Source organism: Halichondria panicea, chromosome 8 (genome assembly GCF_963675165.1).
Source record: "Halichondria panicea chromosome 8, odHalPani1.1, whole genome shotgun sequence".
Lineage (NCBI taxonomy): Eukaryota > Metazoa > Porifera > Demospongiae > Suberitida > Halichondriidae > Halichondria > Halichondria panicea.
Window position 1 is genome coordinate 5,077,297 of NC_087384.1, and position 15,452 is coordinate 5,092,748.

The 15,452-nt window shown below is 42.5% G+C and overlaps 2 protein-coding genes and 1 long non-coding RNA gene across 5 annotated transcripts; 2 read left to right on the forward strand and 1 right to left on the reverse strand.

Annotated features, from left to right (window-relative positions):
* Positions 1-2,948: 2,948 nt before the first annotated feature.
* On the forward strand, positions 2,949-3,731 carry LOC135340311 (sphingosine-1-phosphate lyase 1-like). The gene is given in 3 exon segments (XM_064536628.1): positions 2,949-3,246; positions 3,248-3,448; positions 3,450-3,731. Coding segments are annotated over 3 exon segments (756 nt in total). The 5' UTR covers positions 2,949-2,973.
* Positions 3,732-3,809: 78 nt separating this feature from the next.
* LOC135340309 (potassium channel subfamily T member 1-like) lies at positions 3,810-11,820 on the reverse strand. 3 transcript variants are annotated; one of them, XM_064536626.1, is made up of 25 exons: positions 11,682-11,820; positions 11,384-11,569; positions 11,195-11,338; positions 10,866-11,063; positions 10,588-10,806; positions 10,377-10,510; positions 10,116-10,224; positions 9,918-10,003; positions 9,707-9,863; positions 9,603-9,660; positions 9,496-9,552; positions 9,131-9,399; positions 8,734-9,076; positions 8,482-8,682; positions 8,219-8,407; positions 7,540-7,718; positions 6,433-7,491; positions 5,675-5,917; positions 5,552-5,623; positions 5,257-5,503; positions 5,114-5,209; positions 4,845-5,060; positions 4,634-4,733; positions 4,447-4,531; positions 3,810-4,121 (listed from the first exon to the last, which is right to left on the reverse strand). In XM_064536626.1, exons 6-25 carry the CDS (start codon positions 10,414-10,416, stop codon positions 3,947-3,949), a joined length of 3,981 nt encoding a protein of 1,326 aa, XP_064392696.1. In that variant the 5' UTR covers positions 10,417-10,510; positions 10,588-10,806; positions 10,866-11,063; positions 11,195-11,338; positions 11,384-11,569; positions 11,682-11,820; the 3' UTR covers positions 3,810-3,946. The 3 variants fall into 3 exon arrangements, with proteins under 3 accessions (XP_064392696.1, XP_064392695.1, XP_064392697.1); XM_064536625.1 differs by lacking the exons at positions 11,195-11,338; positions 11,384-11,569; positions 11,682-11,820 and having other exon boundaries at positions 10,949-11,070; XM_064536627.1 differs by lacking the exons at positions 10,866-11,063; positions 11,195-11,338; positions 11,384-11,569; positions 11,682-11,820 and having other exon boundaries at positions 10,588-10,822.
* Positions 11,821-13,760: 1,940 nt separating this feature from the next.
* On the forward strand, positions 13,761-15,258 carry LOC135340313 (uncharacterized). The gene is made up of 2 exons (XR_010396303.1): positions 13,761-14,018; positions 14,384-15,258. It is a non-coding gene; the product is annotated as an uncharacterized LOC135340313 (long non-coding RNA).
* The last annotated feature ends 194 nt before the right edge of the window (positions 15,259-15,452 follow it).

Sequence of the window (15,452 nt, forward strand, 5' to 3'; positions counted from 1 at the left end):
ACATACATACTGCATGCATTTTCTGGGATGGCCTGATCAGGTTAATGTAACTAGAAGGAAGTTAGTCACTACTATAGATATATACTGGATTTTGAAACAAAAAGTTGGTGGACTTATGATGGATAAGCAGGCCCTGCCCCTCTAGGTGTATGGTTTCCTCTTTGAAACTCATTGTGAATTCGAGGCCACATAACTATTGAAAATGGTCACCCTTCGTTTCCACATACAAAGTTGTTAGCTTGGTTTTATTTTCACATACAGTGACCTTTTAAACGGTGCAAAGTGGACGACATTGCACTTCCTAGCCTGTTACGTACACTGGAACATAAGATCTATACTGGATTGCTTGAAACACTGGTCAAAAACTGATAGTGACAGAATTAACAGACTCTTCTTCAAAAAGGCAAGTAATATTATAATTATGTCCATAAGTGCGCATGCAGATTAATTGTGATTGTGATTGTGATGTAAAAATAATCCAAGGTACGTTTGTAGGAACTTTACTTTTGTGGTATTAAAAAACATGTAGACGTCTATGATGTCATTTTGAACATACGCTTGTAACTTTCCCTGTAAGCCTGAAAGAGTTGTGTGTGTTAAGAATAATTTCATGGGTGACTGCATGCTTACCGGAAACACTACCAGGTCACACCTTCCATCTTTGCATATCATGTTATAACAGATAATTCTAAAGTAACGGGACTCTCGAAATGTTGTGCTGTATATACGTAAATTTTTTACACACACCTATAGTAACCACAGAATTGATGTACACTTTGTATTTCTACAGATTGACTCTAAATCATGAAAATGAAAACTGCTGTTGGTGCATTCATCTTAATAGTCTTTGTCACCTATCAAAATGTTAACGCCGGTCGTTATGAAAGACTTGAAGTTTTTTCACAGCACTCTTGCCCTGATTTGGTGAAAACTGGAAAGCTCTACAGGGCTCTACGCCCCGATGAAAACTGTGATAAGAATAGCGGGTTGGTCCCTAAAGATCCTTCTGCCAAACACAGTGTAGACTCTCATGTTAGCGAAAGAGAAAAAGACACTCAGTATATCTCTTTTTCGACATCTAAAGACGTTACCAATAGATATATGAATAAGAAGAAACCTAGGATAGTCGAAGTGCTAGTTAAAGATCTTCCTGAATCTTGTAAGATTATAAACCTGAATGATAAGAACGTTCGTGACGAGGAAAAGCTTAGTAGTCTATCTATTGAAAACGCATTGAGAGATTGCGAAGTGCTGCTTGATAGTAAGTTTCCCATACCCTGTAAAGAAATAGATCCCGATGAGGACGACAGTCGACGGCAGTTTAATGAGGAGATGATACTTGCGATTAACAATCCAACATGCTTCAAACTGCTCACTGATTTAAAGCCCTCTGAAAGGTCGATTGAATGGTCTAAGAACGAGATCACGATCCCTAATCTGCTGAACATCATGTTCCCGAGTGACAAAAGCCGCAAACTGCTGAATACCAAGACTGTCTTCAAAATCAGGAAATTTTGTAAGCCGCTCATGAAAAAGGTTGCAAGATTTGGTTGACAGCATGTATTCTAATCAACTTACTAACTAATGGTATATAGCCTAGCTCTAAATTGCATATTATGCAATCTGTTGTGTAATGACTCTACTGAGATTTGCCTATCAATGATCAATGATATCTTCTATGTATAGGTTGTACTCGTGGCTTATATTAGAGGCAATTTAAAAATAGCAGAAAAGAGCAGAAAAATAGGCAATGTCTTGAGCTGCTACCAAGGCCATTGGGGAGACTAGAGAGGGAAAGGCCAATAAAAGTACGTACATAATTATCACACTGATTCCAAGCCATTCTTAGGGTCAGGGCAAAGGCGTATACAGAGTAGACGGCATACAACTCATAGAATACGCCCTTGGTCAGGGTTATGGTTAATTATATTAAAAACGGTACAAAAATATTATTAAATTTAAACAGCTTTCTACTGCGTTACAACAAAAAAACCATACAGGACCATAACACGAAATGATTTCCACTTTTACTTTAATAACTACGTACACGAACAAATATAATTATATATGTCACCGGTAAATCCGCTAGTGTGTTCTTAGTTTTAAGAGTGCTTCTCCCAGTAGAGCTGTCACTACATCTTGACCATTGCTTTCCACACTACTATGGAACCAGATCACAAACAGCTGGAGAGGACTGATCTCAACAGAACGAGATCTCTGGGTGAAAGAGAAAAACATGGCTTACTTTGTTGAGTGTGTAAGAGGGTTACTCAACTTAGGGTTACTGTCACAAACGATTAGTATCTTGCAGTTTGCATGTACTTACTGGGTATTTTTCGCTCCCAAAGGTCAAGGAACTCCTCACTGAGTCTGCCAATCAAAGCTGCGCAAAAAAATACATACATGTAACACAGTCAGTTATGTAAGTCGGCTCACTAAAATGCATTCTATTAATGCATGTATAGGGGTGAATATTATACTGTAATATATGTAGCTATTTGACTTGTGAGTATATCATCAAGAGTATATATAAAAACTACCGATACCTCTACACAAAAACTGACAGTGTGCACAAAGTAACGAGACATCATGTGAGTATATAACTCACAATTGACGTTTGCGCAAGCTTGCGCATACATTACGTAACGCACAGAATTTGTTAACAGTGAGTAAAGTGCACAAAATATTATCAGCCTCAAGTATAAAGTCATCATTGGCGGTCTGTTATCGAGGCTGAAATAATATCACCCACGCATTACGCATTTTGTGGTTTGCTCTAATTGCATTCCAACAGGACAACTCTCAACACGGCAACTTGCCAGTCCCCAGAGCGCAGAGCGAAGGGAGTGGTTTCCAGTCTAAATAATTATAAGACATGCACATGTACAGAGTACTGGCTGCACCCACGCAAAACATATGCTAGCCCTAACCATGTACTATTACATGGCATTGTGGACCCTATTCAAGAGTTGCATGGCTAAGCTTGGACTACGATACAAAGTTGGTGTTCACGTGGATTCTTGTTTGGGTGGTTTTGTTGTACCCTTCATGGAAGAAGCTGGCTTTGAAATGGACCCTTTTGACTTTCGTGTTGAGGGCGTGACGAGTATCTCCGCTGATACGCACAAGTATGGCTTTGCTCCCAAAGGAACTTCTGTCATCATGTATTCGAGTAAATCTATTCGTCGCATGCAGTATTTCGTGGCTTCTGATTGGACAGGAGGAGTGTATGCCACGCCCTCTATCTGTGGGTAGTAGAGCGGGAAGCCTCATAGCTGCCACGTGGGCTACTCTACTGTACATGGGACGCAATGGTTACATGGAATCAACCAAAAAGATTGTGACAACCAATCGAAAGATTGCAGCCGAGCTCAGCAGAGTACATGTATACGTTCTTGGGAGTCCAAAGGTCAATGTTGTGGGTGTGGCTTCAAAAGAATTTGACATAATTATTTCGCGTGTATGAGAAGTTGATTGAGCGTGGTTGGCATATCAATGGTCTGCAGTTTCCATCAAGCATTCACTTGTGTGTGACAATGCTACACACTAAAGATGGAGTGGTTGACAAGTCTGTGCGTGATGTGTCTAAAGTGGTGGCTCAAGTGGCCAGTGACCCCAAGGCTGCGTGTGGAGGTGTGGGGGCCATGTATGGTGTCTCTCAAACCATACCAGATAGATCTGTCATCAATGAAATAGCTGAGGGTTTCATTGATATCCTCTACAAGTGCTGAAACTAAGTGATAACATTATTTAGAACTATTATTATAGTTATATCCCTGCATTGTATAGCTTGCTAGTGTTTCAGCTGATTTATATAAAAGTGTGACAATCATATTATTTAATTATTTATTAGAATAAAATCATAATAATTTATTGTTAATTGCATGGCTAAAAAATAATTGGGAGATAATAGTGAAAACAATTAATTTTGAAAAAAAAACTTATACTAAACTTTCACATGACATTCAATGGGCACAGAAATATGCATACAGTTATTGTCCTTAGTAGGGGAGAATTGCTGCTGCTTAGTGGGTGTGGCTGTGGTAGGTGTGGTCTGTGGGGTGTGGTCTGGTGAGTGTGGGGGCGGGTGTGAGTGGTGGTGGGCGGGATGGATCACCAGTCTACACAGGGAGAGGATGAATACAGACACATGGTGTATAGTACTGAGGATGAATACAGACACAGTGGTGTATAATACACTAGTACATAGTGTATAGTACTGAGGATGAATACAGACACAATAGTGTTGTACACTAGTACATAGTGTATAGTACACTAGTATACATAGTGTATAGTACACTAGTACATAGTGTATAGTACACTAGTACATAGTGTATAGTACACTAGTACATAGTGTATAGTACACTAGTACATAGTGTATAGTAGTGAGGATGAATACAGAAACAATGGTGTATAGTACACTAGTACATAGTGCATAGTACTCACATTATGTCATTGGGTTTCAGCTTCGTCTTTGGTGGAGGATTTGGCAACACAAACGACTGACTGTTAACAGCTTTGCTCTGCGCTGCTGTGAGTGAGTGTGTGTGATGTGTGGTATATGTGTGGGTGTAGGGGTGTGTGTGTGAGTGTGTGTAGGGGGAAGGATGAGTTAATAAGAGGAGAGGCTTACTTGGCAAGTCTGAAAGTCCAAGAGCTTCCATTCGAGCATTGAGGAAGCTCGCCACTCTCTCCCCCATTGCCTCGGGCTCACCACTGGACATTACATCACACTGCACACACAACACAGCTAATACACTCCACACGAAACAACCACATTAAAACAACAAATTATGGGCTCTCAAAATGGCTGTAAGCGCTATATATATATATCCAATGCTAACCTTGAGGTATACACAGTGTCCCTCTGGGATGGTCCGGTGGATACCGAGGGGAATGTAGCGATGTTGAGAGACCAAGCGTTGGAACACTCTCTCGTACGTCTCCAGACACAGGAGGTCCGGAGTGAGGGGGACATGCCACAGGTAGCCACTATCCTCCTCTGCCTTGCAACCCAACAACTGCCTCATCAGCTCAACAATGTACGGCTTTACATGAGCCTGTGTGTGATGTGTGTGGAGAGTGTGTGTGGTGTGTGTGGGAGGGGGTGTACCTGGTACAGGAGCGTGTCCAACATACTGGGACAGAAGACTCTTCCTCCAGCAAACTGAGGCACAAACAGGTAAGTGAGGTGATCACCTTTACGCAGCTGCAATAAAGGAAGTCAATGTGAGGGGGTACTGACAGTGCGTGTACCAGAGACTTGAAGTTTCCCATGAAGTGATGGTCACAATCAGTGAACCTCATGAAGCGAAAATTGTAACGATAATGTAACTCTGTGACAATGCTGACATGAGGGAAGAGGTTGGTCAGTTTCTGCACAGCCATGATATGACTAGAGTCAGCGTAATGCTCATCATTATCAGAGTTATGCAACACTGGATCACGGAGTATAACAGCAGAGTCTGCTAGAGTGATGCCAGCCCTCAACCAATGGTTGACACTGTGGGAAGGAGGGTGGCTAAAGAGCTCTGGTTGTCAGTGCACTCACTCTGATACATGTCCTCTGAGATAGTAGACTAGAGGGAGCCAAGCAATGGTGTCCAGGAACTCTGGCGGCAGTCTACACACACACAGGGTTAGTATGCACACACACACACACAAGAGGGCTTACTGAGAGTTGACCATGACCACTAAAGGCTTGAGGCTACTAGAGGGAAGGTTGGCTGCTCTCAAAGGAAGTATGAAGTGATACAAATCATCGGACACACGCGGTGAGTACACTATAGACAAACCACGCTCTAGGTCACCAATACCCGCTGCCAAGTCGTCATGGCAACGCTTCTCATGCACAAGATGACACTTCTGAGTCTCAAACCCAAAGTACGGAGTGTTAGGTACTTGACCTTTCCAGTACCTGTACACATAAGCAGACATTAATTTTAAGGTGACACTGAATAATTTTGTACGTACACAAAATAATTATACCGTATAAAACCACGAATATTTTACCCACGAATGAAGCGACCTTGCCTACCTTTACCTGCAGTGCAAGCTGCAACCACGAAAATATTACCCACGAAATGTCTCAATATTGCTGAACCAATATTGCTGAACCACGAATATTTTGTCCCCCGAAAATTACCCGCTATACGGTATATAATTCATGGCACTATAACTACAGTATGGACAAATATTCTATACAGTTGAGCCTCGGTTATCCGAACACCTTTGTCCCCGGGCCCATTCGGGTAAGTGAAATATTCGGATAATCAAAACATGCCAGCTGGCTTCTTTTTGCCAGCCACGTGGGCAATTTCCTACTGCGCATGCTCAGATTGCACTATGCTCTAGCATTCGGATAATCGAGGATTCGGATAACCGGGATTCGGATAACCGAGGCTCAACTGTATTTAGAGTGTGCATGCATACTTAGGTCTGTTATCATGGTGATGGAGGGGGTTAGGAGAAGGGGAGCGACCTTCAGAGGAAGCTTCATCACACAATCCATCTTCTAGCTCCTCCAACTCAGCTTCTTCATTAATGTCCGCCAGGTCTAGCTCAACCACCTCTTCCCTCAGACTAGCCATACTGGTGCGACTTGAAGACCTCCCTAGATGATGAAAGTGTGGGAAGTGGAAGCGTTGGGGGTGAGTGGGCGGGACCTCGGGTACACGGTTCAAACGACTTGTGGAATTGACTAGTTCTAGTTCGCTGGAATAGAGCACTTGATCCACTGCTACTGACATGTCGCTATGGGAACGCTTTAATAGTGGTAGTCCAGAGCTCTCAGATACTGAACGCTCACGAATGATGGGTAGAGCAGGTTTCAACAATCCGTGGTCATGTGATAATCTACGCTGGTCATGTGATAATCGAAAATGGGACTTGAAATGAGGTTCAGAAACTTGTTTGTGAAAAGCGTGAGGGTGATGTGATGTCTCCATAGCAACTGGTTCGTGTGTCATGTGATAGCCATGTGAGCTGACGGAACTGTTGTCGCCAGTCGAATGTTGCAAGTTCGTATCACTAGAGGCTATGTTGATCTTGACTACAGGTATTGCAGTAGGTTCAATATCTGATAAATACTTGAATAGATGCAATCCCCTTCTTGTCTCGAGAGTGGTCTTCTGCTGCTCTGTGTTGAGCGACGGTTCACTGGCTTCAGTTATAAAGAAGGTCACAGGGTCACCATCGATGCTACTATCAGAGTTGAGTGTTTCATTACTAGCGTGGACATCGACAGCTGCTCTCTCGTTGAGTGTGTATGGGTCTATCCCAGCACTAATCATGGAATATATGGCCAATTTAGCACATGTTCCTTGAAGGGCGTGGTTTATCGATGTGGCCCCTCCCACCTTACTGTATTCCTCTCTCGTAAAGCCAATGTAGTAACAGATATCATCTTGATGCATAATATACTCGAGGCTTGGGTTGAGTAGCAGCTCCCCTGTTCCATGACTTCTGACCCCCAGCAAAGTCACATTGTATCTGTGTGGGGGGTAATATCACATGTCATGCATCGAGGGGGGGTCTTACTTTCTGAATGCCACCACTGCAGTGTAGAGGAAGTTCTTTCCCTCGAAGTGATGGAAGTATTTGCTGTCCCCTAACTGACTGTCATAGATCTCACACGGAGCACACTTTGCGTAGAGTTGGTATTCCTCACTAGATAGCCGACGTTGCTCTGGCTTGAACGTGTGCAATAATAGAGTCACCTGCACACACACACACACACACACACACACACACACACACATATCACATACCACACATCACACACCTCATTAGGTAAAAGCTGGACACAATCATGTGTGGTGGTATATACTGTAAACAAGCCCATTTAAATCAAAGGCTATAATAACTCATGGTATTTCTTGAAAACTTGGGGCTAGATCTTGCACAGTGGTCTACTCACTGGCATCACTTGTCAAAGAGCTCTACAGTGGTTTTCAGGAATGCTTCAGAGTGTTAGGTACTCATGCATAAGTTATAATTAAATTACTGCTGTACTGTGCTGTATGTACACTTATGAGTAACTCTACCTGAAGCATTCCCTCAACCTACATGTACCTGTACTACATGTATTACACTACTACACAAGGTGTACACAGCTGCTATATACACAAAATCAAGAGATCAAAGGAATGCTACGTACAGTACAGTACATGCAGCTACTATAGTACAGAGTGGTTGTACAGTACACTGTGTGTCTCACTAGAGTGCTGATTCCTGGGCATATGGAATTGGAAGCCAACAAAGCGCTGCGTAGTTCTCCTTCACACACAACAGAATTTGCCACGTCAGCAAGATGCAGTCTATTGTCAGGATGGAGGATTTGTACATACAGTTTGACCTTGGGTGCAAAGTCCTTGATAGCCCAAGCACACATGATGGAGTGGTGGTCCTAATATGGGCATGAGTATAATGTATATAAAGGTCACTTACTGCCGTCCCCCTGGGGGGGGGGCTAGTACTTACTGCCTCAATGCCATCACCCTTGTCTCTGGGTGTGTGTATAAAGCAGCTTAGTGACACATGTGCTCGTGCTCTGGCTAGATCTGAACTCTTTAGTGGACTGCCTATCAAGACAGTGATGCGTTTAGCCCACACTGGGTGACGCAAATACATCTGAGATATAGAGCTTAACTCCTTCTCCACCATGACAACACAATGCACATCCTACATGAGGGTTAAGTAATAATGGGGGGCAAAGGGGTTATATTGCCTCACATAATTGGCAAGGTCAGAGTAAAACTCTGTTAGGAAGTCCCTCAGAACTAAAGGCCTGAGTGCTTGAGAGCAGATGAGGATATGCCCACGCCCACGATCCTTGAAGCTGACTGTGTTGTGTAGTGTTTGTTGTAATGTGAATGCCTCATACACTGCTTGTAACTGAGGGATGAGGAACAGTAGGGCAGACAATACAAAGATGGTGACAAGGAACTGCCCAGTCCAATGTCTAGGGACGATGTCTCCATAGCCGACTGTGCTCATGGTTACCATGACGAAGTAGTAGGTCTCAAAGAGAGTGTGTTGGGCATCAATACGGAAGAAGTGGTGTAGTATGCATGTCCTGCGTATGTGTGGTGTGGGCAGGTGTGTGTGTGTGTGTGTGTGGGGGGCTCACCAAGTAAACAAGAAGCAGAGGAACATGGATGTTAGTGTGATCATCTTTAGTCTGAATGTGCTTGGTCTGCTCTGAGTGCTGCGTTGCAATGCCTGGAGTATAGCTGTACTGAAGCAAAGCCGGGCAGGAAAACAGTAGAAGAAGGAAGGGATGAACAAGTTCCTCAGAATAGGAGGATAGAATAGAGTCAGCAGATATAGCAGTGGGAGGACCAGTGTGAGGGCAATAGAGGGGGACAGTGTGCGCAAGGCAGACTGCCAGGTCACTCCCTGGACAGGGGGGTAAGCAACGGGGGGGGGATAAGTAACAGGGGGGTAAGCAACTGTGGGGGGGAATTAGCAACAGGGGGGGTAAGCACAACTCACTGATGTAACGTAGAGCACGGAGAGAGCATTGCAGAGATTTACAAGTGATACCAGAACCTGTGGAATAGTATTAATGAAATGTTCACTCAGTGTGAGTATCTCCATACTTGCAGAGCCCATAGAACGTAGGGCTTATCCTCAGTGAGTAGCACCACGGCTCGTGCCCTGTGTACGCATGAGTGAGTAGTAATGCATGGCTTCCAATACTCACTGCACTGCGATGATCTCCAGTGTGTCAGTTGTGTTCAGGCTTTCCTGATATAGTCCAGCACCATTAGCAGTGAAGTAATCATAGTACACAGTCTCTGCCACATACAGGAGACAGCCTAGGAGCATGAATATTGCCCTCAACAAGAGCATACGTATACCTGTGTATTGAGGTGATGTGTACATAGGAAGGTGTTGCTCAGCAAAGAGTTTACCTAACTTGCTGTTGCTCAACGACAATAAGACCAGTCTGTGTCGAAGGCTCTTGTCCTGGATATAGTGTGTCACATCCACTGGGACCCTATACACACACACACACACACACATCACCCACACAGTGAGACAGCCAGTGGGCACACACACCACCCACACAGTGAGACAGCCAGTGGCACACACCACACACACACACGTACCCGTGGTCATAGCCAGAGTCTGAATGATGAGAGGTAAACACATCACGAATCCTAAAGTGTGGACCTTCCTCTGAGGTACCAGGGAAAGGATCATCTTCATCTTCTTGAGCTGTAGTGTGCAGCAACAATAGCTCAGTGCTACTAATAGCTCAGTGCTACTATTAAATAACTCAGTGCTACTAGACTACTATAATTATATAGTAAATAATAGATTATCTTCATCTACCTGTTAGGGAGCTAGGGTGGTACACTAGGTCTCACCGATGCCACTTTGTGTGTCCCAGTTATCATCCAGATCCATGGCTAGCTATGAATGGGATGATGAATGATGATGAATGATGAATGAATGATGAATGGGATGCTAGTCTGAGTACATTTGCCACCAGTATACCATACTGCAGTGTTGTGTGTGTGGTAGAAGTGTGAGGTTGTGTGTGAACACAAGTCGAATGTTAATTTGTAAAGTACGTACCTGTGACATGTTGTCTGTGGTGGCCAATTTAACAGATTGCCCACAGTGAACAAGTTGGCCAGTTTGTGACACAACACCTCCATATCTTTGGACATCATCCCGCAGGTTGAAGGTCTCAAGAAGATCCACAGACAGGCCAGTGGGAAGGCTTCCCAGGGTCATCACCTCTCCACCCACCTTAAGCTCAACACTCGAGAGAGATGCAGGCTGTACTTGTTTCTGTAATTTGTGTCATTTTGTATGCTTTCGTCGACTCAACATAAAAATGTGATAATTACCATTCTGAGTGCTCCTGGCTGTTTCTGTAATTTGTGTCATTTTGTATGCTTTCGTCGACACAACATAAAAATGTGATAATTACCATTCTGAGTGCTCCTGGCTGGTATATCGCCTTGTGTTTGGGTGGTGTTGCTCCATTCAGAAACTTTTGGACCGCATTTGAATGGTACATGTGTACCAGTCCTAACCCAATGCTCCTGGATGGTAATATGCATACTGGTTACGCGGGAAAGGGGGGGGTACGATCACTGTATATACAAGTACATGGCATAAAATGGTACAAAATGGTTGAATAAAAGTATAATAACTGTAGCAAGCCAACAGCTACCTACCAAAACTGAGTGTCGTTCCCCCGTCACACACAAGCCTGATGTCTTCCAACACGGCAAAGCTGAGAGCAATGTCTCTACTTGACGCAGCTTTATTAGAGTATACATTGTAGTTTCTCATCTTTGAGTTGAAAGCCTCACACCTGCATGAATAAAATGGATGTACAGTGGACAGTAATTTGTTATACCTTTCTGTGTTAAAAGATGATGGGGGACCACACTCTTTCATACTTTCCGGAAGATGGAGTAGCAGTTTGTTTTTTCAGCATTTCAGGCATGTTTTCTTTTACGGTGGCCACAAAGTGCTGACATATCTGGTCATAGTCGTGTACTTTATCCTCGGTGAATGGTACACAGTAGGCAATTCTGAATACCTACATGTATACATGTACACGTACAAGTACACATTTGCATTATAAGGTTATAAGGTCAGTCTGTACCATGTGCTCGAAGCTATATACTTGTAATGCGTACATGTGCATGTACCTTTGAAAGAGCAAGCCAAACTTTTCTCTCTCCTTCAGATAGGTACGGCCAAAACACAAACAACGCAATCTGAGACAAAGCCTTGTAATCTCTTCCCACAAATGACTTGTGATAGCTGACGATATTGCCAAGGACTTTCCCTTTAATGCGTTGAAAGTGTTCATCTTGGCAAGCACCTGGCGTTTCTGAGCTGCTGCATGAGTTGTGGGATAGGGTCTTGAGGAGGTACTTGTATGGTCCAAGGAGAATTGTGTGTAGTGTCTCCACAGGAGTTGACCTGTCGTGTGTTGGCAAAATTAAGTTTGTGTACCATAGCTGGATATTATGCGTTTAATGTGAAATCTTAATAATTGTAAAACTAATTGCTCCTCACACGTCCCATTTAAACAATTAACACACGATTGTTACATGCACTTGACTCGATCCAAAACACGTATCATGTACATGTAACCACCATACACATACATATAGAAACGTTACCTGAAGAGATCTACACTTAGAAGGAATAGGGGATTATCGATCTCTTTCGATTCATTCTGAAACGCTGCCTTGGATTGTCAGCCAAAGTTGCAATAACGGGAGCAAAGACAAGAACATTTTGTTTGAGAGTAGAGTCACACATGACAATGCCATCCTCAAGTTTCTTGAGGTCTGACACAATTGCTCCAGACATCTCCATACAATCAACTTTGTTTGAACAAGCGATGAAATGGATGTTATGCAGCTGACAGTTTTGATGACGAGGTAGACCAACAAGAAGAAAGCACCAGCAATCAAACTTATTCCACTTTTTAGACTGCGGTTGCCGCTTGTATCGTCGGTGTACAAAAGAAGAGGAACAGTCATCACCGGGAGCCCCCCACATGTCTCCTTGATCAGGGGTGATCGCTGTGATTGTACACTCTGAAACTATCGGCTTTGTAAAATAATCTGTATACAGCTAAAAGAACTGGTTTTGGTAATTAGTCTCATTTACGTTGATTTCAAAAATGTTGTTAATCTACACACATACAATTCCGGACAAAGCATGCATATGCACTATATAAATTCTACAAAAGGCCTAGCATATTTAAGATTATAGCCTTGTCACTATAAGGTCCTTTAATGGAGCGCTTTCTCCCTTCTGTACTAGAAATCGGCCTGGGAAAAAGGCTAGTAGGATGTGCTACTAAGTTAATTGAACATGCGTTTTTCATTTACCATGCAATGTTTAGCTGTATATAATATACAAATGCTGGGTAATTGTTCTAATAGCGATCGCTGTCTTGCTATATCATAATGTTATTAATTGTCTTCCAGCTCACTATTATGTATAGGATATACCACACCTAAGAGGAGGATATGCACCCATATATCCTCCGCTACCGTGGTTACTCCGAGGCGGAGCCGAGGGGTATGTAACCACGGTAAACTAAAAAACAACTTGAAAAACTGTGCATGCCTGCGCCTGGGGCTGTATGCTAATATTCTATATATCCTACAGCTGTTGACCAATGAGATCAATTTGTAGTGACGTAAGTGTGGTATAAATATAGCTTTACTTTAAATGTTTTCTCAGCATTAAGATATGTCTCACCCACATTCAACATAAGTTTCATGCATGTCTGCCTTGCAAGGGTTTCACTGCACTCTTTAGCGAACTTCCCGTCTGTATAGTTAGACAAGACGCTGTATTATTATAATAAGTGTCAATTGTCCGATAACAATTCAGACAGCCGGCGAACATGTTCTGAATATTAATATTTTGAGTGCCCTCACCATCACAGAAAATGGTTTCCTCTGATTGCTGATATGCTTATACATCATTATTGGTTTGTCATTTCTTAAACAGCCTCGTTAATTTTTTTTTGCAGTTGATCGGTATAACTGGATGGTCCAGTTTAGCCTATACTTAGCATCATTAGTAGAGACTATTGTGAGGCAATGTGCACTCAAGTCAGTACACCACATACATACTGCATGCATTTTCTGGGATGGCCTGATCAGGTTAATGTAACTAGAAGGAAATTAGTCAATACTATATTGGATTTTGAAACAAAAAGTTGGTGGACTTATGATGGATAAGCAGGTCCTGGCCCCTCTAGGTGTATGGTTTCCTCTTTGAAACTCATTGTGAATTCTAGGCCACTTAGCTATTGAAAATGGTCACCCCTCGCTTCCATATACAAAGTTGTTAGCTTGGTTTTATTTTCACATACAGTGGCCTTTTAAACGGTGCAAAGCGGACGACATTGCATTTCCTAGCCTGCTACGTACACTGGAACATAAGAGATATACGGATTGCTTGAAACACTGGTCAAAAACTGATAGTGACAGAACAGACCCTTCTTCAAAAAGGCAAGTAATATACCATAACTTTTAAGTGCAAGATTGTGATTGTCATTGTGATGTAAAAATAATCCAAGGTACTTGTCTACGGTTGTGGTTTGTAGAATTTTGCTTTTATGGTATCAAAAAACATATGTCATTTTGAACATACGCTTGTAACTGTCCCTGTAAGCCTGTAAGAGTTGTGTTTGTGTTAAGAATAATTTCATGGCCATGGGTGACTGCATGCTTACCGGAAACACTATCAGGTCATGCATGTTATAACAGAAAGTAACGGTGGATTGTAAGACTCTCGAAAATGTTGTGCTGTATGTATGGACATTTTTTACGCACAGAGTAACCACAGAATTGATGTACACTTTGTATTTCTACAGATTGACTCTAAATCATGAAAATGAAAACTGCTGTTGGTGCATTCATCTTAATAGTCTTTGTCACCTATCAAAGTGTTAACGCCGGTCGTTTTGAAAGTGTTGAAGTTTTTTCACAGCACTCTTGCCCTGATTTGGTGGAAACTGGAAAGCTCTACAGGGCTCTACGCCCCGATGAAAACTGTGATAAGAATAGCGGGTTGGTCCCTAAAGATCCTTCTGCCAAACACAGTGTAGACTCTCATGTTAGCGAAAGAGAAAAAGACACTCAGTATATCTCTTTGTCGACGTCTAAAGACGTTACCAATAGATATAAGAATAAGGAGAAACCTAGGATAGTCGAAGTGCTAGTTAAAGATCTTCCTGAATCTTGTAAGATTATAAACCTAAATGATAAGAACGTTCGTCTGAAGGAAAATCTTAGTAGTCTATCTATTAAGAACGCATTGAGAGATTGCGAAGTGCTGCTTGATAGTAAGTTTCCCATACCCTGTAAAGAAATAGATCCCGATGAGGACGACAGTCAACGGCAGTTTAATGAGGAGATGATACTTGCGATTAACAATCCAACATGCTTCAAACTGCTCACTGATTTAAAGGCCTCTAAACGCCTTGAATGGTCTAAAAACGAGATCACGATCCCTAAACTGCCGAATATCATGTTCCCGAGTGACAAAAGCCGCAAACTCAAAACCGTCTTCAAAATCAGGAAATTTTGTAAGCAGCTCATGAAAAAATTTCCAAAATTTGGTTGACAGCATGTATTCTAATCAACTTACTAACTGATGGTATATAGCCTAGCTCTAAATTGCACATTATTCAATCTGTTGTGTACTGACTCTACTGAGATTTGCCTATCAATGATCAATGATATCTTCTATGTATAGATAGGTTGTACTCGTGGCTTATATTAGAGGGAATTTGAAAAGAGCAGGCAATGTCTTGAGCTACGTATATACCAAGGCCAGTGGGGAGACTAGAGAGGGAAAGGCCAATAAAAGTACGTACATAATTATCACACTGATTCCAAGACATTCTTAGGGTTAGGGTCAGGGTTAGGGTTAATTATACA

Coding starts and splice junctions, on each gene's coding strand:
- LOC135340309 (XM_064536626.1), bottom strand. CDS start 10,416: ATGGATCTGGATGATAACTGGGACACACAAAGTGGCATCG. Junction 7,719..8,218: donor GCCCAGGAATCAGCACTCTA/GTGAGACACACA, acceptor GTGTGTGTGCAG/GTGACTCTATTATTGCACAC. Junction 4,734..4,844: donor GACACTGTGTATACCTCAAG/GTTAGCATTGGA, acceptor TTGTGTGTGCAG/TGTGATGTAATGTCCAGTGG.